General features: G+C 37.2%; 1 protein-coding gene across 1 annotated transcript; it reads left to right on the forward strand.

Moving 5' to 3' along the window:
- The first annotated feature begins 178 nt into the window (after window positions 1–178).
- TRA2A (transformer 2 alpha homolog) lies at window positions 179–21507 on the forward strand. The gene is made up of 8 exons (XM_081243375.1): window positions 179–385; window positions 10789–10922; window positions 14351–14516; window positions 16225–16413; window positions 18565–18680; window positions 19787–19912; window positions 20388–20455; window positions 20620–21507. Exons 1-8 carry the CDS (start codon window positions 350–352, stop codon window positions 20628–20630), a joined length of 846 nt encoding a protein of 281 aa, XP_081099501.1. The 5' UTR covers window positions 179–349; the 3' UTR covers window positions 20631–21507.
- The last annotated feature ends 2086 nt before the right edge of the window (window positions 21508–23593 follow it).

Raw genomic sequence — 23593 nt, forward strand, 5'->3', positions numbered from 1 at the left:
GTCTGAAGTTCGGAGGTCTGGTGGGCATTCGGTTCGAAGATGCGGAGAGTCAGACTTCGGACTGCCCGCGTTGCTAGGCCGGGGCCACCACAAAACCTCGCTGGGGGCGGGGCCACTTGACGACACAGAGACGCTCCGCCTCCTTACGTCGCGCACTCGGGAGGCCAGAAGGTTTCTGGCGGCACCGGCGCCATTTTGCCGGAGCCTGCGACCGAGTGGGAGTGGAGTGGAGCGGCTGTTGTTGCCGTCTCTTTCCTCCTCCCCACGGTCCAGTCAGCTGGTTGATTAGGCCATCGGCCCTCAAGCCGAGACCTGTCTCTTATTTAGTTCTGGGGAGTGCCTGGCCGACATGAGTGATGTAGAGGAGAACAACTTCGAGGGCAGAGTGAGTACAAAGCCGCGGGAGCCGTCTTCGGCGGCGGCCCGATGCTCGGGGTTTCTTTGGGACGAGCGCGGTCGGGCGGGGAGTTCTGCGGGGGCCCGCGGGGAGCAGCCTCTGGAGCCATCGAGGTCGCTTCTTCACATCCCAAGATGGCTTCTGGGTTACACTCTTGCCCCAAACACCACGGATAACCTCCCCTTCCCCCTTTCTTTGGAGACTGATAGCTGGACCCCTGGGTCCGATTTCCCCCAGCGGTGCGCCCTGCCTTCTCCCCACCCCGAGGCTTCCTTATCTCTGTTCCGAAGTGTGGGTCCCGGTGGGGCGGGAGGAGACGGCAGGGAGTTCCCCCCGGCCGGATAGTGGTAGGTGCTTCCTGCGGTGGCGTTTCTGGCGACCCCGAGCATCGTAGAGGGTCTCGGGGTCGAAAGTGCGCGGGGCTGCTGTCCGGGCGGGGAGAAGCTGGCGTGGGACTAGCTGGGGCCTGTGTCTCCTTGGCTCTCTATTGCAGTGAGCGGCCGCGTCTCTGTTGGAACCGGCGGCGTTGCGTCTATAAAGGCGAAAGCCTTGAGGTTGAAGGTGGGACGAGCCTAATGAAGTGGTTAGTCAACGACCGCACCGACCCTTAAGCGTTCTTAAGACGAGAGCTGTGAGGGGAAAACTACGCGAGGAGCCCTTTTCCTTTAATGTCCCTTCTGCTTTCCTTTCACTTCAAAATGAATGTGGAAATGCTATAACGCCTTATTTTCGAATTCCTTGATGTTGGGCTTTTTTTTTTTCTTTCTCTTCTTTATATCTCACCTTCTAATGCTTTTCTTCCTATGACCTTTCACCTCAACACTGAACAATCCTTTACAGGTTTTTACGGTAAAAAAAAAAAAAAAAAGGGAATCTTCTGTCTTAATCTTACATAACTGAACAAATTTCATGGCTCAGTATTTTTACAGTAGTTAATACTATTCTCTTAACTCAAAACGTTACCTGAAAATTACAGGCCCTCTGTCTTCCATTTCTCTTCTCAACCCATCCCCCAGCAAAGAGGGCTCAAAGTTTTTCATTATTTTGGATGTGATGAATATAAACATCACAAAGATACGTTATCCTCAGCTTGAAGATACTAGAACGTTTAGCAATGATTGGGTTATAGTTCCACAGTCACCCTAGTAGTGAAAATTGATATGAGCTAGTGTAGAACCCTGAAAAGAAAACAGCCCCCAGGCAGCATTTTCTGGCTCTTGTGTTGGCATTCTGGTCACTAGGGGAAACTCATAAAAAACACTTCAGGTGTATGCTGGATGAATGAATTTTGTCTTTTTTTTTTAGAAGTTCATAAGATAAGCATCTGGAACCGTTAACAGTTAAATCAGAAGGTCAATTTAGGCTTTTCTTTTTGAGGTTAGAGACAAAGCTATCTTTAATGCCTTTAAGATTGGATTTCTCTAATAAAATCTGGAGCGTAGATATTAACGAATAGTTGAACCTGCTTATTTTTTAGGATGGGGTATTGATTGTCCCAACAGAAGTTTTTAAAATCATGTAATGGTATTTAGGTGGTCGTTAGTCATGAGCTGCTTCTTGTTTTGAAGAAGGTAGTTATGGGAAGAAATTTTGCTGTTAATCTTCAGTTAACTTCAGTACAATTTGGGGCAGTTAATGTTTATTTTGGTTTGTGGTGAAGTGAAGAGGACTACTGTTTTGGACCTTGTTTTCCTTTAAGTTCTTATTTTTTATGTAGTCATCAGGTTGAATTTGGCTAGTTCTAGATAATTGTTACCTTACCCATCTGAGAAAGAAATAAATATGATTCCCACCCAGTTTTAAGCTAAAATGCATGTAGGCATTAACAATTTATTTTAATAGAAAAAGGTTTTTACCTTTTCCTTGTCTTTTAGAGTGTTTGTGGTCATAGAAAATTTTTTTTCACATGTGTTACCCAAATGTGTTTTAGTATTAATGAACTCCGATTGTATAATAAATATATTCACCTGTTACCTTTTTTTTTTGGTAGGTTGAGGTATCTGTCTTTATTCATAATTGGGTGAAGAATTAAAATGCCAGAAACTTTTCTGAGGGTGTATGCTTTGTCGTTGTTGTTGTTGTTCTCTTAAAGCAGTTTCATATTCACCAGTGCTTTTGGTTTTTAAACTATAGTGATCTTTTATCAACTAACCACAAACCAGCAATTTAAAAAGGTTTTATAGAATACAGTTGTTGTGTTATCTTTGAATCTAAATGTAGTAACCTTTTAGAGAGCCTCAGAAAAACGATTTTCAAATGATGTTTCTGAGGTGTTTTAAGTAGTTATTATACTTCAAGCTTTTTGACTAAAACAAATTAGAGAAAACATTGATAGGTCAATATTCAGATTTCATTTGCTTTATGTACAGAATAAACAACACATTTTAACCCCATCTTATTGAAAAGATATTTAAAATTAGAGGGTAAGTTCCTAGAGACTGCGGAACATATTAAAGAAACAGGACTCGTACTAATAGTTCCTACTTCTATAGCATTTTAGGATCTCCTCCCCTCCCCGCCATCTTTGACATATTTTCTCATATACTGCTCATAATCTTGCAAGGGCTGGAGAACTCTTAGCATTTTAAGAAATTAAAAACTGAGGCCCAGAAGACCATGCAGCCAGAAATCTGAGATTTACAAGTCCCAGTCCATTGCTCATTGTATACTTAAACTATGCTGTGTATATATTTTGATTACTTTTTTTAAAGGAGCACACTGCACTTCAGTGTCTCAGAGCCATTAATGGAGTTTGCTGAAAACAATGACAGGAGCTTAATTTTCCATTATATATTAATATCTCTTGCATTTTCAAAGGACTGGAGTAAAACAGCTTTAGGAAAGAAAATGTAATTGCCGAATTTTGTTATAAGTAACCCTAAGAGTTAACCAACCAATTTCCCTTCCGCCTGGGGTGAAACTGTTGAGCATCCACTACCTTTTTAGTAAAGGCCAGGTGTTCTTAAGGGAAAGAGAGCTTGGAGTCTGATTTGAGATGACTGACAGCTCACATCTGGGTAAAAGTAAGTATATAATCAAGTGCTGTGTGATAGAATTAATAAGGAATTCAGAAAATAAAGCTGAGCAGTTTCGTGAGCTTAGAGGAAAGGGAAAGCTTTATCTAATATGTAAAACTTATGCTGGACATTACGATAAGGGAAATACGAATATTGATTATAAGGATGAGACAAGGAAGAGATTGCTGGACTAATGAGACATGATAGATTTGACTGTGTAGTCAGATAATGGAGGATTTTGAATTCTAGATTTAGGAATTTGGACTTAATCCAATATGCAGTAAGGAGCCATCTATGGATTTTTAATTCTGGGAGTGGCGAAATGAAAGGAATTTTAGCAAAGAACAGAGACCAATATAGGAAGAGCAGCAGGGCACACTTGAAATATTTAAGGAAGGAGCTTATGAAAAATCTGATCTAAACTGGACAGCAGTGGGATGTAAAGAATGAGCGAGACATTTTTAAGGGATCCAGGAGAATAGAGGTGCCATTAAAATATCAATAAGTAGGTCCATTAAAGCAGTTTGCTTGGGACATGTATATCAAGTTAACAGAATTTTAAGTGGAAATGTCTTTTGGAGCTGGGAGTGAGGTTGGCACTTGGTCTATGACTTTGAATGTCATCTTCAGAAAAAGAATACAACTTCAACTAAAATTCAATCTCAAAAAATTTTAGTGTCCTTGATAGAAATTAAGGGGAACGGAAATTAAGACTTTCTTGTTATTTTACTCTTTCCCCTCTACCCCTAATTTTTTTTTTGAACGAAACTTAGAAAAACGTTAAGTCCAATTTTTTTCTTTGACAGCGGCCCAGTGCTCTTAATAGAGGTTAAGTATTCTCTATCTTATAATTCAACAATTGTCTATGCTTTGTAGAATAGTTGAGAATAGTTGAAGAGGAAGGATACTACTTACTCTGGTGTCCTTTTTTCAGAGCTTATTCTGGCTTCTTGAGTAGCTGGAATATTTTAAAGAGACTCCTAGTGTTCCCCTTCTTAATATATGCGATGATTACCTGGATGATAAAAGTGAAGAGCAAAACAAATTCATCTGTAGCAGTTTGGAATTTAAATTTGTGTGTGTTAAGATATTTTGTTGAAGAATAGCAGAAATGGGGGAAGTTTTGTTTTTTGTTTTTTGGTGTTTTTTTGCTTCTTTGAACCCTGGTTTGTAATAATAATAAGGGTGATGACTATGCCATTAAAAACCCAGCTTGGTGACTGGCTCCTTTTTAAAAAAAAGCAGCAACAACAACAACCCTCTGCTTTCTTTTTTCTTTCTTTCTTTCTTTTTATTTTAAGAATACAAATAAGATTGAATCCCTGTTACAGATTAAGAATGTTAGCACTTTAGCTTAAAAAAAAAAAAAACTTGGTTCACCTTCTTCAGCAATTTAGTTTTATGTATCTCATCAACCTGTTGCAAAAGGGTAAGGCTTCCTTTAGTAGGAGTGGTATTAAACTTGAGGGATAGTCTTATGTGTCTTGGGTTTAATTTTTTTCCCCTAAAGTAGTATGGTTTATCCAATTTTAATGCTTTTTTATTTCCCCATCCATTTAAGCAGATAATTTGTAAAACTTAAGGTGACGTTTTAACACTCAAATTTTTGTATTTGAGATTCTTTCACTGAAGGGTGCTAATTTGCTCAATATAAGCAGAAGTTGGGATTTTTAAAAAGAGCAGTGCAACTAATCATACCCATGGTGCCTAACTAATTTTACAGATTTGTCGTAGATACTTTTTATGATTTGTACCATTCCTAAAACAAGTATAAAGAGTCTTGGGATCTGAAAGAATATCAAGAGATTTAAATATTTAAGAATGAGAGTCATTAAAAAAATACAGATAAACTTTGTTTATGGACTTAATTTTGTAAATGAACTGGGGTTACTTACTTATGGTGTAGTGTGTAATATAACAGGTGTGAAATAGCCATGAGTAATCAGCATAATAGATTTTAGAACTTGTGAACAGTGTGAAAACCTCTTTGATAGCATCAGTGGGTGCTCAAGCATCAAGTAACTAACCCTGGGAACTTTATAAAAGGTATATATCCACAAGCTGAGTGAATTAATACTGATTATTTGTTCGCATGTCATAACCAATTTAGTAGGACTGAAGTGGAGGTGAGAAAATGGTAGCGATCAGATGGGGAAAAGAATCAGTAAACACTAAAAAAAGAAAAGTTGAGAAGAGAGTAACAGAAGGAAGTGTGGTTTCCCCTCCCTCGTTTAAGTTACTGCTGTATGTAGTTCTGTATAATCCTTATTGTCTCATGATTTTCACCAAAGTGAGTGACTAGGCCTGACCAATCTGAGGTAGAAGAAAAGTTATGATTTTTCTCCTTGAAACTAAAGCCCTGTAGTCTTACTTATTCAAGATTTGTAAATACTCCATGACATTAGAAGTTGAGAACATAAGTGAATTCTGTAACAGGTTCTTAGTAGTTTGTTTGTTTGTTTTTTAGTAGTTTGTTTTAATATAGTTAAACCACTTTAGTCTTTTTACACTTGTTTCTGTACCTTTGAAGTTGCCACTAACACACTAGCTTTTTGGACATTACAATTGATCATGGCATATAAGCCGGCCGGTTTGTGAGCCACATTTAAAATTTGTACAGAAGGTAATTCTCTGACAGTCCAGTGGTTAGGACTCCGAGCTTTTACTGCCGAGGGCGAGGGTTTGATCCCTGGCCAGGAAATTAAGATCCCGCAAAGCCCTGTGGCAGCCAAACTAAATAAATGAATAAAAATTGTACAGAAGATTTGTAGATTTTACAGGTAATTTCACAGTGTGACATGAGTTTAAATTTGATTAACTGTCAATTCCTTAATAATTTGTCTAACACATTGCCAAAATTATTCCAAACTTTAGAGAATATAAAGACATACAGGTTGGAATATGTGTGAGCCTTTGTAGGTACAAAGACCACTTTAATCTTACTTAGAATGCAGCATACTGGTATGACTTTTAAAGGGGGGAAATTATCATTTAAAAATAGCTAATGTTGGGCTTCCCTGGTGGCGCAGTGGTTGAGAGTCCGCCTGCCGATGCAGGGGACACGGGTTCGTGCCCCGGTCTGGGAAGATCCCACATGCTGCGGAGCGGCTGGGCCCGTGAGCCATGGCCGCTGAGCCTGCGCGTCCGGAGCCTGTGCTCCACAACGGGAGAGGCCACAGCAGTGAGAGGCCCGCGTACGGCAAAAAAAAAAAAAAAAAAAAAATAGCTAATGTTACGAGCAATCGGTATTTTCTTTTTAAGAAATTGCTCTAATACCAGTTACGGATTAAAAAGAGAGTGAAAGTATTCCTTTTACAAGCCTAAGGATGAATCTGGAAAAGAAGCAGTCTATCATACTTGAAAGGAAGGAGGCAGAACTGCTATTTCTGTAGACTGAAATGAAAGAAGTGAGTAAACACAGGAGGTTTCCCACAAATCCTAAAGAATGAAGTTCTTAGAACAATAAATATAAGTTATTTGGGTAATTTAAAATCCTGCCCACCCCCACATACAGTTTACCTAAATGCACTAGTATGTTTCTGTGGAAATCTCCAATTTTACAAAGTAGTAGGGAAATACAATTTTGAGAATTTGTTTTAAAAGCTTATACTATATTCATGTAGACTTGAATTTCTGTAAACTTGGCACTGTTACTTGGCGTTTGCCTTGGAATTTGCCTTGCCATAATATTAGAATGGGTTACAGCATAGCATTTATATTGGTTTATTTTAATGGGCTTTAAGTATTAAGCATACATACGGTCCGAATTTTTTTCACATTTATAATATACTAGCTGTATTAAAAGACCCTGCAGTTATTGTTTGCTGTAGGAATCATCCATGTTCGACAACATGAACATATTTAATAACCTTTTTCCTGGTTTAAAAAATAATACATGGTTATACTATTTTTATAGATAGAAAGATAGTTCTTTGCTTGTATTGGATACACTATAGTACTTTCTTAGTAATTGTAGTTAGCGCCTTTTTATTTTTGGCTGTGTCCTTCACCTACCACCAGAGGCATCTTGTTAATAAAAAATAGTTCAAAATACAAACGGACACTACTTAAGCAGGTTGTACTGTGAGAACTTTCTGCCTAGCTCCTGGTTTATAGTAGGTAAGGTAGACTGGAAGCCTCCTTAAGATATATTCTGTTAAAATTCGTGGTATGATTTGGTTGAGTCATTAATCTGCCCATTTCAAGTAGGCACTATATTTTTAATGGTTGGTGGGTCTAGATGCAGGTTACTGAAGAATTTGCAGAACTTCTTGACTGGACAGCTTTAAGAGCAGGTTAAGTAGTCTCTAGTGAAACAGGACAGATAACACCCCTTCTCAATATTTAGTTTATTTTTCTCTTCGCAATTTCAATTCCATTTCCAAATTCTGAATAGTTGTATGAATTTCTTTGGAAAAAGTTGAAATTACCATTTCATAATGAAGACAAGTCAAAGGTAGAAAAGGAAATCTAGCATTTGTCCATAAAGGGCTTATGGTTGCCTGATTTCCAATGCAGTTTGGTGAAAGTGGCATTTATTTGGTTATCAGCCTTTGAGGAATGTTATTTTAAAACGGTGAATATTACTGTGTTTGAAGACTAAACTACCAGTTCTTTACAATGACAGGGTGTTTGTTTGGTATTATAGTAAAAATAATTATGAAGATTAAAAGTTTTTTATGCTTTGCAGTTTATTCTTTAAGTTTACTGACAGTTACTGATTTGCTTTTTAGATAGATAAGTCTCTAAATTGCTTTTGGAGGTTAAAATTATTGACATCTCTATAAGTTAAAGGGAAGTTACTCTTTCTTAATCTTGAATGATTCCGGGAAAAAAAAAATATGTAGGTTGAGGTTTCCCTGATATAAAAATTGAAGAGTAGGCAACAAAGGAGGTTACGTATTTGTGACACCTTGGATAATAAAAAGCAAGCCTTCTTTTAAATTTGCTGGTGTCTTTTGAAAAGATATTCTGTCATATCTTAATGCTTTTGTTAACAAACAAAAGGAAAATTGCATATTTTCCAGTGGGTTGCTATACCAGAAATGGGATTTAAAATTTAAATTTTAAGTTGTTACAGAGTTACCTTGTTAACATTAATACCTAAAAAGTGGTTATTTTCAGCACTACTGAATAATTTTCAACTATTGTTTTTATGGTGGAAGGCTTAAACCTAATATATAAAATTTTGATTTCTATCCTAAAAATTAAAGGCTCTAGAGTGTCACAGAACACAAAGCTTTCTATATATATAAAAAAGGCTGTGGTGATGTTTGTAGATTTATACCAGGGATCTGTTTTATATGAGGAAAAGCCAAAAGGGAGAGGGGAATGTATTTTTACCTAATGAATTATAGGTAATGAACTGGCCTGTGAGACTTCAATTACAAGTGAATTAGCCATACTTTAGTTTTGTTTTTGTTTTTAGTCCTGAATATGCTGCTTTTACAGTTTCAGTGAATGAAAAAGCCTAAGTTGCTGTGCCTGCTCCAGGCATCTGTCCAGAAATTTAGAAAGTATCTGAGATGTGGTGAAAGACTTATTGTAGGTAAATAAATGGGAAAAGCTGATATAGAACAGAAAGGTAGCTATATATTTTGATTTTGTTTTCATCTGAAAAAAATAAATAGGCCTAGCAGCATTAGTACTGTCCTCGATGAATAAGTCTTTTGACACGAAACCTGAAGGAAAACTTTAAGGAAGTTGCGTGATCGTCTTAATAGCCTAAATGAAAATTGGTGCGAAATTGGGATTATTTTCACTAATAATCAAGGCTTAAGTGGACAGAGAAACCAAACTGTTCATCCTACTTGTCATAAGTGCTTCATATGTCTATCAAATTTTTTTAAAAAACAGGCTTTTAATCAGTTTTTTTATATCCAACTTCTTCAGAAGCCAGTCAATTTTCTGATAAAGGATATAGTTACTGAAGGGAGTATAAGTATGCATAACTGCATAAAATATGCAAAAACTATGAACAAAAGAGGTAGGATAAACAATAAAGACAATGATACTAATTTTGTAATGTACATTATGTACTTCATTGGATAAAATAGAATTTTTAAAATGGCTCAGTTGCAAAAATACATCTACTACTAGGAATTTACAAGCCAAAGGGGAAATTTTTTAAATTTCATACTTTCTTTTCCCCTTGGTTTTTTTCAGTATGCTTGTTTTATTTCAGGTTGTATCTTTCTGGTTAAGTCAGAGTGAGCAAAGACAGTGGTCAAACAAAATCAGGAGATGGTAGTGATTTTACTAATTTTTTTTACTTCTTTGAACCTCAACATGTGTCCTATAATGTGTGAGTTTAGATAGGTGTGTACAAATATTTCAGCCTATGATGCTTTGCTTTAACTATATCTTGATACCTTAGCATGGCTTAGTGAAGGCTTATTTTAAGATCACTTGGAATCTTCAGGTTATAGATTAGTGAAAACTTAAGGCATAGGTTGGGGGATTACAGTTTGTTAGAGTTATGCTTGAATTAAGTATTTATATTAAAACTGTTCACGTTTTAGGAACTAGGATGAAACATGAAAGGGGAGGAGGGTGAAGAGTATGGTAAAAAAACATTTAGAGAAATTCAGTAAATTCTCTTTAATTGTTAGAAACTAGACTTTTGAACAACTTTAAAGATTATAAAATTGTTTTTTTAATAAACTAGTTATTTGCACTTTACCTGCTGGCTTTTCCATTTGGTAGATAACATTCTGAACTCCAGCAGAGTTTTATAATCCCCACGTGCTTAAATATACTAAATGTTCTTTTTCCATTAAGGTTAATGTTCGTGAAGAAATTGAAGAGTTTTTTCCAAGAATGTGGAAGATAAATCAAGATAAAAGAAGGCTAATGAAAAGTATTAAAGATCAGAAAATTAAAATTGAATGGGGGAAAAAATTGAACAGAAGATTGGTCAGATAGAAGCACTTGAATATTTTTTTTTAAGGCTATTTTGAATTGTTTGAATTGGGGAAGAATACACGAAGTATGAAAAATGAAAAACTCAATGAAGAATGAAGAGAAGTAGAAAGCAAGAGTGAAGTAGAATTAAAAGAATCTGGAAGAATGAATGGGTCCTAGGTTAAGTAAATGTATGGTTTATGTTCCAGTGTCTGTATGATCAAGTTGTAGATGAATTTGCATGATTACTTAGTTAATAGAGAATTGGTGATCTGGTTCAAGTAGGGAATTATTGAGGACAGTTAGCAATATTAACAATGGGTTATTAATGAGCTGAAATTTTTTCTGGAGGGTGTTGCCTAACCATTTGTTTTTCAGGAGCAATCAATATAAATAATTACGGTACTTTAAATGTTAGGTGTTAGGCATCTACGTGACCAGTGCCATTTGTAATACTGTCTTCTTTGTTAGGAGTCTCGCTCTCAGTCAAAATCTCCAACTGGAACTCCTGCTCGTGTAAAATCGGAGAGCAGGTCAGGATCTCGTAGTCCATCAAGAGTTTCCAAACACTCTGAATCCCATTCTCGATCAAGATCAAAATCTAGGTAAGTGTGTTTAAAATAATATGTAAGTATGTTTAAAATGCTTATCTTGGATTTTTCAGGGCAAAGTGGTTTTTACCAAATCCCTCATTTTTGTTGCATTTTTTGTGGAAATTTCACTGAAGACTCAAAATCATGAAGTTGTCTTTTTTTTTAAGCTATGGTTTAGAAATGAATGATACGTAATAGATACAAAGACTTAGATAAGGTAGAATCTTCCCGTAGTCCATTAATCTATCTGATGCTAGCTACTAATACAAATTAAATATGTGTTGTTTGATTTAAATGTGCTTGGCGTTTGAAGGTTAACGTTTGATTTTATTTCAGTAATATTTGCACAACAAAAAGGTAATTTTCTCCATCGGAAACTTGGCATGCAGTTTAGTGCAGAGATGGTTGATGTATGTATGTTGTACTGGTTATCAGAATGATTTGAGAAGATTTTTCAAGTTTCACCTTCCAGCTACATCCTTTACCTGAAGATTCTAACTAATTAGGTCCAGCATGGAAATCTGGTCAGATACAATTGGCAGGAAGTGGTCCTGGAGTGATTCAGAGCCCCAGCCACTACCACTTACACTGATTAAAACAAAGACTCTAGTGAGCCATCGCAGGGCTCACTGTATCAGATGTCCCAGGTGTACTGGTGTGCAGAAAAAACAGTGAAAAACAACCTGGGACTTCCCTGGTGGTGCAGTGGTTAAGAATCTGCCTGCCAATGCAGGGGACACGGGTTTGAGCCCTGGTCTGGGAATATCCCACATGCTGCGGAGCAGCTAAGCCCGTGCGCCACAACTACTGAGCTTGCGCTCTAGAGCTCACAGCCACAACTACTGAAGCCCATGCCCCTAGAGCCCGTGCTCTGCAACAAGAGAAGCCACCGCGATGAGAAGCCCGTTCACTGCAACGAAGAGTGGCCCCCGCTCGCCACAACTAGAGAAAGCCCGCATACAGCAATGAAGACCCAACACAGCCAAATAAATAAACAAGCAAACAAATAAATAAATAAATTTTAAAGTAAATAAATAAAAACAACCTGGACAGTCGGTTTGATAAGTCATTGTAATTTCTTCTTTAAAGAGGTAATTTATGTCTTTGTATAGAGTGTGATTGCAAGGGGGCATGAGACAGAAGAATTAATTAAAAGGCTGTACTTTTCGTGCAGTCCACAGCTATGTCTTTTTCTCTGTTGTATCCAGGATCCAGCCTAGTGCTTGATTTGCTAACCACTCTACATATTTAATTGAATCCACATGTGCAGAATAGTGCTAGATAGAATTCAGGTGTAGAAACAGAAGTGAGCACATTTTCATTTTAGGACTTTTGCACTTGCTGCCCTTAGCCTAGAATTCTCTTCCGTCAAGATGTTCTCATATCACTTGATGCTGTTCTCTGCTCTTGTATCACTGGCGAATATTAAATACCATGCACACTCTTTATTCCCTTATTCCTAATTTTTTTTGTAATATTTATCACTATCTGACTTAGAGAAAAGGTAAGCAGTCCTGAAAGGTTTTTAATTAATGTCATTTTTTGTTACTGTATTCCTCCCTCAGTATCTGTTGGGGGAGGATTGGTTCTTCTGCGGGTACCAAATCCTCAGATGGTCAAGTCCCTTATATAAAATGGCATGGTACAGCCAGCCCTCCACACGAAGGACCCACTGCATTTAAATATAACTATTGATATTTTATGTGACAACTTGTCTTACTAATGTTTTTTATTTTTTTAATTGAAGCTATAAATTGGTGCTAAGGAAAATAGGAAGTATCCTGTTTGGTATTCGTATAAAACACAAGTTATTTTCTTGTTTCTCCCCCACCACGGCCAGTGATTAATTTCTTGTAGATGGTAGGCCATTCATATTATTTTCATTCCCACTCAAGATTGTTTGCCTTCTTTCAATAAAGCTGTACTCTAAGCTTCATACACAAGATTTGTCCCAGTCCTTTTGTCATCTTCATTTTCTTTCCTTCCTTTATAAGTATCCTAATTCCTAGCAGATTATACTCTTTTGCAATTGTGTAATCACATTTCCATGTCTTCTTGCTAAGGAACCTTTGTTCTTGGTATTCCTAGAACACTTTTCCCCTGTCTGCCTAGTAGAATCTTATTAAGTCTCCTAGCTTTATTGTTTAAACTTTCTGGCCCTTAGCATTTATATCATTTATTGAATGCCTCATAGAAGCTATTTTGTATGACTTTCATGACTACTGGTCTGGGTGTTTAAGGATAGATCATATGAATAGTAATAAGAAATGGTATTTTCTTTGCATTAATAGGCAAAGAAAAAGGACTGTGAGTAATTGGAAATAATCAGATAGGAGATGAACTAGGAATCAGCAGTAGAGAGATTGGTGAGATGCTGTAGAAAGCTTGAAGAAATGAAGATCATTAGACATGAAGACTATTAGTTTAGTGGGGATTTAGGTTGTGACGAGTTAATTTAGCAGATGCTAGATTGCAGCAGGCTAAGGAAAGACTGGAAAGGAAATGATACTTAGCAGTGGAGGGAATATAGGACTATTTTGAAAATGTGATAATCAAGCGATTTTATTGTGATGGTAATGGTAGTTGATGTTTTGTCTTTTTTGTGTGGTGAAATACACAAAATTTATAGTCTTAACCATTTTTCCGTGTATGGTCACTGGTATTAAATGCATTCATATTGTTGTGCAACCGTCACAACCATCCGTCTCCATAATTCTTTTTGTCTTGTAAAACTGAAACTACCCATTAAGTAATTACTCTCATTCTCCTCCCAGCCGCTGACAACCACCATCTTATTTCTTTCTCTTAAGTACCTCATCTAAGTGGAATCACACAGTATTTGCCTTCTTATAACTGGCTTATTTCACTTCGCATAATGTCCTCAAGGTTTATCCATGTTGTAGAATATTAAAGAATTTTCTTGCTAGTGCTAGTTAATTTTTTTCTTTCTAAAGAAGGTAGAGCCTTAACATGTTTGTAAGGTAAGGTGGGAAGAGTGAATTTAGAAGGGATAGACTGGGAACAAGGAGGAGATGTAGTGAGGAAGAATACTTCTTCCTCTGAAAGGGGAAACGAGCTGAGAATAAGCAGGGATATATATACGTATAGGTCCTTGGCATTGTCAAAAAGTTCAGAAAGCGAAAGTAAAACCAATGAATCATGAACATAATTAGTAAAAATTTACTGTACACATACCAAAAAGACACTTTGCAAACTGGGATCAAACCAAACATGGAATGAGGCTCAGTGGTATGTTGTTACAAAGCAGCTTATATGGTGAGCAGGCAGTATCTTCACAGTATTTGGTGATTAAGGTAAATTAATGACTGACCTGGTTTTGTCTGCTCAGGGAGCCTTCATTTGGTGTCCGTTTGCTTTTGATTTTAACAGCGTTAGCCATTTTGTTCCAGTATTTTTACCTAAATTTATTTCTCTCAAAGGTCGAGGTCAAGGAGGCATTCTCATAGACGTTACACTCGATCCAGATCCCATTCTCACTCTCATAGGAGACGATCTCGAAGTAGGTCCTATACACCAGAATACCGCCGTCGCAGGAGCCGAAGTCATTCTCCAATGTCTAACCGGAGAAGACATACAGGCAGCAGGGTATGTGTTTTTTAAAAGTTAATGAGGGACTTCCCTGGTGGTCCAGTGGTTAAGAATCCACCTTCCAGTGCAGGGGATGCAGGTTCGATCCGTGGTCGGGGAACTAAGATCCCACATGCTGCAGGGCAACTAGGCCCGTGCTCTAGAGCCTGCACGCCACAACAAAGATTCCGAGTGCTGCAGCTAAGACCTGACGCAGCCAAATAAATAAATTTAAAAAAAAAAAGTTAATGAAAGCTTATTTTGTCTTTCTGTGTATTTAGTCATAGTATAACATCTTTTATGGGAGCTACAGCACTGTTTAAGAGTGGTACTTCAGGGGCTTCCCTCGTGGCACAGTGGTTGAGAATCCGCCTGCCGATGCAGGGGACATGGGTTTGTGCCCCAGTCCGGGAAGATCCCACATGCAGCGGAGCGGCTGGGCCCGTGAGCCATGGCCGCTGAGCCTGCACGTCCGGAGCCTGTTGCTCTGCAACGGGAGAGGCCACAACAGTGAGAGGCCCGCGCACCGCAAAAAAAAAAAAAAAAAAAAAAAAAATGGTACTTCAGAAACATCCTTGGCTATATGAATATTGTTATATGCATTCAAGTGTGTTCTCTTTTTTTGACTTTTGAGTTGTTAAAAGAAACGAAATTTGGGGACTTCCCTGGTGGTGCAGTGGTTAAGAATCCACCTGCCAATGCAGGGGACAAGGGTTTGAGCCCTGGTCCAGGAAGATCCCACGTGCCGCGGAGCAGCTAATCCTCGTGCCACAGCTACTGAAGCCCGCGTGCCTAGAGCCCATGTGCTTAGAGCCCATGCTCCACAACAAGAGAAGCCACTGCAGTGAGAAGCCCGTGCACCGCAATGAAGAGCAGCCCCCGCTCACTGCAACTAGAGAAAGCCCGTGCGCAGCAATGAAGACCCAACACAGCCTAAAATAAATAAATTTATTTTTAAAAAAGAAAGAAATTTGGGAAGAAGCAATATGTTCCAAGAATTGAATTGAAAAGCTGAGTTGAAAATACTGAGATTAAAAGTTTTACCATGGGAAGGGGGTAGCAAGGAAACAGCAAAAGCTCTGTAGTAATAGTAATAGCTAACACTTACATTGAGCAATGTGCAAAGTTCCTCAATGAAGTAATACTTTTAATCTCTCTTTGAATCAAGTTACCTTATTATTGATAAGGAAATTGAGTCTTGGATGTGTGACATTCAGGTTTGTTTGTATTTAACCATGGTGGAGTCTGCTATTATTTAATGATGTTTTGAAATTTGCACATTAATTTTTCAAATCTGGATTATGGGAACCTTGAAAGATTATCCTTGCTAAAGAATAAAAATTGAGGAGGAGAATCTAATCAGCAATTGCAGATGAATTCAAGGTTGAGTACAAATCTATAAGGGATATAAAACATTTGAATAAACTAAAAATATGGCATTAAACTAAGGATGAATTCTTAGGATACGTTCTGAAAATTGCTGGGCTAGAAAGTTAGGGACATTTTTATTCAGGATGCAGCCTGAAGTATATTCTAAAGAAGGCTTGAGTGTACTATGAACTGTAAAATATAGCTCCCCTGTTTTTTTTTCTTTTAAATTCTTGTTTCCAAGTGACTTGAAACAATATAGTCTTTGTGTATTGGGTGAAGTGTTCTAAGCAAAGTATTTCTGTGTGTTTTTATTTTAATTTGGAGCTTAAAATTAAATAACATCTTTATTCAACAGGCAAATCCAGATCCCAACACGTGTCTAGGAGTGTTTGGCCTCAGTTTGTACACAACAGAGAGAGATCTTCGCGAAGTATTTTCTCGATATGGACCATTGAGTGGTGTCAATGTGGTTTATGACCAGCGAACTGGACGGTCGCGAGGATTTGCTTTTGTTTATTTCGAGAGAATAGATGACTCAAAGGAGGTAATTTTGTTTTTGTAATTATTTGTTATTTTGAAAATTTTCTGATGTGTATTATTTAGTATAAAGTTACTGTTAAAAGCTGATTGATAAACTCCCAGTTCCATAAACACTATGTCCTTTTTCATTGTCTGACATGATTTAAACTCTACCTCTCAGTATTAGAATTGGAATGGCCAGTTTCACTTTCCAGCTAATACTCTCTGGTATAGGCATATCTTTATTGAAATCTGGCTTTGTAAAGTGAGGTTATGTGTTTGAGTTAATGGAAAAGGTGAAGTATATATAAGTGTTCTCTTTTGAATAACCCTTATTCATGCTCCAAGCAAATGATTACATTGACCTTTTAAAAGAATAGTGTTTAGGGCTTCCTTGCTTGCCCAGTGGTTAAGAATCTGCCTGCCAGTGCAGGGGACACGGGTTGGAGCCCTGGCCCAGGAAGATCCCCCATGCTGCAGAGCAACTAAGCCCATGCGCCACAACTACTGAGCCTGCACTCTAGAGCCCGTGAACAACTGCTGGGCCCGCATGTGACAACTACTGAAGCCCGCGTGCCTACAGCTCGTGGTCCGCAACAAGAGAAGCCATCGCAGTGAGAAGGTCACGCACCACAACTAAGACCCAATGCAACAACAACAACAAAAGAATTATGTTTAGGTTTAATCTGTTTAATTTTTGTAAGTGTCTATAATTAGCTCCCTGTCTATACAGAGCTTTATCTGTTCTCTTAAAATTCATCTACCATTCTGTTCTATAAATGAAAAATAATACATGGAAAGAATTGGTACTTTTTCATTTTTGTTTAGTGCCATTCTTAATTTGCCCAACAGAATGATCCTAATCAATGTCAGGGATTTGAAATAGTGCTATTCTAATGTTCTAGATAATGGATTATAGAGGAAGCAGTAGGCTTGCCTTCTCTATATTAAAAGTTCATGGTGACTGAATTAGAAAATTCCATTTTAAGGAATTTTTGAAGGTCATTTGTTAAAGAAGTGGAAGGTACTGGCATTTCTTTTTTGTACCATTTTACACGTGACAGTAGTTGGCTGTAGGTCATTATTGCTCTTTGCATCAACAGTGTTTGATTGCGGTATAAGCAGTCGTAATGAAAGAGTATCTTTCAGAAATAATAGATGCTATTGATATTTGGTGGTAGAGGCCAGGGATGATACTAAACATGCTACAGTGCACAGGATAGCCACCCGCAACACGGAATTAGCAGGCCCCAACTGTATCAGTAGTGGTGTGGTTGAAAAACGCTGGATAATTCTAACAAAATAATGCTCTGAGTTGAAGACATTTATGTTATAGACATTATGATAGACACAGTAATGGTGTTTTTTACTGTTACATGTTTGTGATTGGTTTATTCCTGTTCTCAATTAAGGGATAAAGGTGTAAATTTAGAAATACCAGGATATCTTACCTGGTGAAAGTTTGCAAAGTGCGAACAATATCATAATTAAACATTTTTTTAATATGAAACTTGTTTGTCCGGTATTTTCACACACCTCCTCCTCTTAGGTTTATTTCTGGATAAGATAAAATGAAAATAGCAACTTTACTTAGTTCCTGAGAACTTCTTAAAATGTGTTAAAGTGGTTGGATTCATTTTTGCATTTATTGGTATTCGTACCAAAGGGCAGTGTTTCGGAATGTGAGCACAGACATAAAGACAGCACTTGCTGGCCGATTAAGAAGTTCCTTTATATTTGGAGTTCACTAGGTGGCAGTGTGTTACTTAAGGAATGGCTCGACAAGTTTTTAAGGAATGGCTTGACAAGTTTAGACTTGTCCACTGAGTTGCAGTTTCTGCTTTGAGTTGCTCAGACTGAAGCTAGTTACTGAAACCTCAGAATTCTGCAGGCTTCCCCAGGTTATGTGGTTCCTTCTTTATGGCTGTAGCTGCCCCTAGTCTTTCAGCAGAGGCCTGCTTAAGTGTCCATGTGCACGTTGAAAACTCAGTACTATTGACATGCGTATAGCAGGGATTAATACATCAAATCCTAGCCCTTCTTACTTGAGAAAGAAGTGTTTAGAGAATTTTAATTTTTGAAATTTCAAATGAAAAATGTGTTAAATTTTTTGCAGTTTTGATAGTTTCTCCTTGGTGAATTATGCATGACTTTCTGTGCCTGTTCTCCTTTATAGGCTATGGAAAGGGCAAATGGAATGGAGCTGGATGGTAGAAGAATTCGTGTAGATTATTCTATCACCAAGAGAGCGCACACACCTACACCAGGCATATACATGGGCAGACCAACTCAGTAAGATTTCAAGTTTCCTAAGCTGAATTTTAGGGGCTAGAAATCCACCAGAAATGTGTGCAAAATTTTGATTAATCAAAAGATAAACTTCTTTTCTCTGTAATTTGAATTGAAAGTTATTTAATATGACTATATGTATTCTTTGAATCATTTTATTTCTTTGATTTTTTATATGTATATTTGAGCATGGGGAGAAACTAAAACTATTGAAGTGCATTCCTGGCTCTTTTCTTGTACTGCAGAAATAGAAAAAATATTAAATACTAGAAAATTGTTGTATGCTTTTAAATATTCTCTTAGTGTTTATGTGACCTTGGAAGCCTCTGTGTATATGGAATGGTTTTACTGATATTAATGTTTGTTTTTTAAAAAGCCAGTTTTGCATTGTGTATATAAATAGGGACTTTTTTATAAAAGTTTTTTAATATAATATAACCAAAGGCAGTATTTCTTAAGAGTGAAAGAAGAAATATAGGCTTTCATTTAATGTGAAGCCTCTTCGGAAAATATAGGATTTGACAAGGAGAGCCTACTGAAAATAGTAATAATAGTGAAAATAATGTCCCTATGATTAGGAGTTGGGAAAACAGCAGGAAAAAGAGGGCTTAGAGTTTAAATTCACTGCCAGAGGTTTGAACACCAGACCTTGAAATTTTTTTAGCGCTGGACCTCAGTTATCTTTGGTGTTCAGGGTTGGTTACTTTTAAATTCTTGATATTTATTAACTGCTTTTGAACTAGTCATAGGACATACATCTTAGCATTTTGGTACTTTTTCACCTTATGGAAAAAAAAAAGCGCAATGCTTTTTTCACCTTATGGAAAAGGTGTTGCTGATTTGGATAGTGCATTAATAGAAGAGCATTTTATAGTTTGGAGAGTTTTGTGAAATTATTCCTGGGTATTTATGTTATACATATGAAGCAAAAGCAGAATACCATGGGAGGCAGCAAAGTGAGACGTGGAAGTAATTGGCATGAAAGGGTTATCTCTTCTCTCTCGTCTATCTCCCTTCCTTCTTCCATTTTATTTAAGCATCCATTTATATTAAATGATGACAGAAGGTAATCATTCACACTGATGTAGAGTTTTCACATTTTTCTGTAGCAGTGGTGGTGGAGGCGGTGGTGGTGGAGGTGGAGGTGGAGGAGGTGGCAGACGTCGAGATTCTTACTATGATAGAGGATATGATCGTGGGTACGACAGGTACGAAGACTATGATTACCGATACAGGTAATGTTTTAACTTACGATTTCTGTTCTAAGTTAGATGATAGTAGTAGTGTTTGGCACTTTTAATTTATGTTTAATGTGTATTAATAAAAATATTTAAAATATGGGGCTTCCCTAGTGGTCCACAGGTTGAGGCTCCGCACCTTCAGTGCAGGGGACACAGGTTTGATCCCTGGTCGGGGAACTAAGATAAGATCCCACATGCTGCACAGCGTGGCCCAAAAAAAAAAAAAAAAAAAAATTAAATAGATTTTATATGATGCTTTCTTGAAAGTAGGAAAAGTGATTTTTCTCAAGACCAAGAAAAGAGGTTAATTATCTGTATTGGCCAATACTGTTCTAGTATTGTTGGCACATGGAAAACTTAATAGCTTTCATCTTAGGTCCATTATTATTTTGAATGATGGAATTTTTGGTTTTATCTGCCTTGGTGTAGTGATTATGTGATATGCTGAATAATCTTTTATTTCCTACAGAAGAAGATCGCCTTCTCCTTACTATAGTCGATACAGATCACGATCAAGATCTCGTTCCTACAGCCCAAGTACGTACACTTTTGCTTTTGTTGCATTAAGAACCTCATTTCTAATTAGTGGTTTATTTTAGAAAATTAAGGTATATAGTGACTGTTAATAGTTGGGAAAATATTAGGCAAGTCAAACTATAATTCTCATTTGACTAAAAAAAATTTTTTTTACTCTTTTCCAGGACGCTATTGATAAACAGAGTGGTTGCAGTTGAGAACATCTTTTTTCTTTCTTTTTTTCCCTTTCTCTTTTTTTGTTTAATTCTGGTTTTCCCCAAGCTTCTAATCCTTCCTACTCCTTAAAAAGAACCCTTAAAAACATCTTTGGTTTATTTAGCATCTACACTTTGTCGATTGTATTGCTGTTTTCACCCCTTTTATTATATTCTTAAAGATGTAATTGTTGTCATTTTGAGTAGTTAAACATCTTGAGTAAAAAAGGAACCCCCAGTGTTATGCTTTTGTAAATGGTTTTTTGTTTGTTTGTTGCTTTTACAGAAAATTGACTCCTGCCTAATCGAATGAGGAAAGAAATGATCTTTTTAAAGCTTCTTTTGTGTTAGATATTGTATTAGACATGGTATTAGAGAGCTGCATTTACTACAAACTCCTTTTTTAACTTTCTTTTGGGGAAGTTAGTAACATAAAGTAGTTCAGTCATGTCAGGTTTGTCTGGGGTGGCATGGAGCAATCGAATAATTGAGTGTAGAAAGTTTGAAGCTATAGAAGGAAACACTCGGTCACTTCTTTTGAAGAACAGAATTTTTGAACCCTTAAAATTGTCATTTCTTTAGAGATGAAAAGCTTGTGGACTCCTACAAAACATGTTGTATTTAAAATGCATTTGTTAAAACTTAAAAACGTAAAGTTTGATTTTTGTGTTGAAATTTTTGAAGTTTAATCAGTGAAGGACAAGCCTTATTATTTATTATTTAGAGCAGTTGTATGCTTTGCTGTTAGAAATTTTGGTATTGGGGAAATGGTTTAAGTAGGCTATTGTATAGAGTCCTTAAAAATAGTGAGGGGAAGGATAGTCTCCTTTCAAATAAAAGTTAATTTCTTTGAAAATGGGACTGTCTCTTTATTGTGGTACAATGGGAAAATATAACTGGATTAATTTGGATTTCCTTTTTCCTAACATTTTTGCTTACACCTGAATGTATAATCTGTGTCTCTTCTTCAGTCTTGAAGAACCATTTTCTTTCCTCCCTTTTTTGGTCAACGAACTTGGAAATATTGAGAGTATTCTGAATCAAACAGTATGCTGAAGGAAAGATAATATGGTTCATTTCTTCAAGAAGCCCACGTTCTAATAGGAAACACACTTAAATGACTGTAATGTAATGAAAGGGGAGGCTGTTAGGCTGAAGAGGTGGATGATTTTTCAGGTGACCTTTATAAAAAGGTAAAGGAGCATGAGCCTCCTTTGTTTTCTCCCTCAAAGCAATGAGAATAAAATTAGATAATTATGATCTATATAATAGATCAGTGGGATCTATGGAACTGAAGTACTTCAGACATCTTTATTAAAAAGCTAACTCTTCAGGGCTTCCTTGGTGGCGCAGTGGTTGAGAATCTGCCTGCTAATGCAGGGGACAAGGGTTTGAGCCCTGGTCTGGGAGGATCCCACACACCGCGGAGCAACTAGGCCTATGAGCCACAACTACTGAGCCTGCGCGTCTGGAGCCTGTGCTCGGCAACTAGAGGCTGCGATAGTGAGAGGCCCGCGCCCCGCGATGAAGAGTGGCCCCCACTTGCCACAACTAGAGAAAGCCCTCGCACAGAAACGAAGACCCAACACAGCATAAATTAATTAATAAACTCCTACCCACCCAACACAGCATAAATTAATTAATTAATAAACTCCTACCCCCAACATCATCTTTTAAAAAAAAAAAAGCTAACTCTTCAAAATGTCTTTAAATTTTTTTTTGCCAATAAGGGCTATCCAGAGAATGAAGCCATCTCTTGTTGCTCCCTAGAGGGTTTTTGTTCTTAAAACCAGGTTATTTAAAGACTGGAAATCATTGCCGTAAAGGGAACATTAATTTGTTGACCATAGGAGTACTTTAAAGATTTAAGCTGTATATCATCAACAAAAGTCAAAACGTTGGCTACAATCTGGAGAATTAAAACCCATATGAAGAGATGGTGAACATAATTAAAGACGATATGTAGGGAATTCCAGTGGTTAGGACTCCACACTTTCAGTGCCAAGGGTGCAGTTTTGATCCCTGGTCAGGGAACTAAGATTCCATGAGCCCTGCGGCATGGCCAAAAATTAAAAAAAAAAAAAAAAAATGTAGATGTTACATATGCATTAATGGAAAGAAAGCAGGGAAGGAGAAAAGGGGAGTAAGGGGATAGGAGTTTTAAATAGGCCAGTCTTTGAAGGCTTCCCTAAGAAGGTAGAATTTCAGTAAAATTTTAAGGTGAGGAAGGAGGGAGCCTTGTAGATACGTGGGGGAAGAATGTATTAGGGATAGAGTACAGCATGCGTAATGGCCTTAAGGCAGTTACATACCTGGAAGTGTTGGAGAAGAAAAGAGGTCAGAGAGGACAAAGATAATAACCAAGGGCTCAGCACTGCTGGGGAGAATGGGTTCACCTATAGTATTAAAATTCCAAGACAATTTTTTCTTTTCTTTTTATATTGAAGTACAGTTGATTTACAATATTGTCTTAAGTTTCAGGTGTACAGCATAGTGACTTTTATATATGTGTGTGTGTATATAAAGCATATATATTCTTTTTCAGATTCTTTTCACTTACAGGTTATTACAAAATATTGAGTATAGTTCCCTGTGCTATATAGAATCTATTTTATATATAGTAGTGTGTATATGTTCACCCCAACCTGCTAACTTATCCCTCCCCCCACCGCCCTTTCCCCTTTGGCAACCATAAGTTTGGTTTCGGTCTGTGAGCCTCTGTTTTGTAAATAAGTTCATTTGTATCATTTTTTTAGATTCCACATACGAGTGATATTAAATGATACCTGTCTTCGATTTTGTATGGTAATCTCTAGGTCCATGTTGCTGCAAATGGCATTATTTCATTCTTTTTTATGGCTGAGTAATATTCCATTTGTGTGTGTGTATATATATATATATATATACACACACACACACATACACCACATCTTTATCCATTCAT

The sequence above is a fragment of the Mesoplodon bidens genome, assembly GCF_964165515.1.
Source record: "Mesoplodon bidens genome assembly, chromosome: 9".
Classification (NCBI taxonomy): domain Eukaryota; kingdom Metazoa; phylum Chordata; class Mammalia; order Artiodactyla; family Ziphiidae; genus Mesoplodon; species Mesoplodon bidens.

Bases quoted from the DNA above. Each gene is read 5' to 3' on its own strand.
- TRA2A (XM_081243375.1), top strand. From the start codon at position 350: ATGAGTGATGTAGAGGAGAACAACTTCGAGGGCAGA. The intron at 10,923-14,350 runs GTAAGTGTGTTT...TTTCTCTCAAAG, and splicing joins CGATCAAGATCAAAATCTAG to GTCGAGGTCAAGGAGGCATT. The intron at 14,517-16,224 runs GTATGTGTTTTT...TTTATTCAACAG, and splicing joins GAAGACATACAGGCAGCAGG to GCAAATCCAGATCCCAACAC.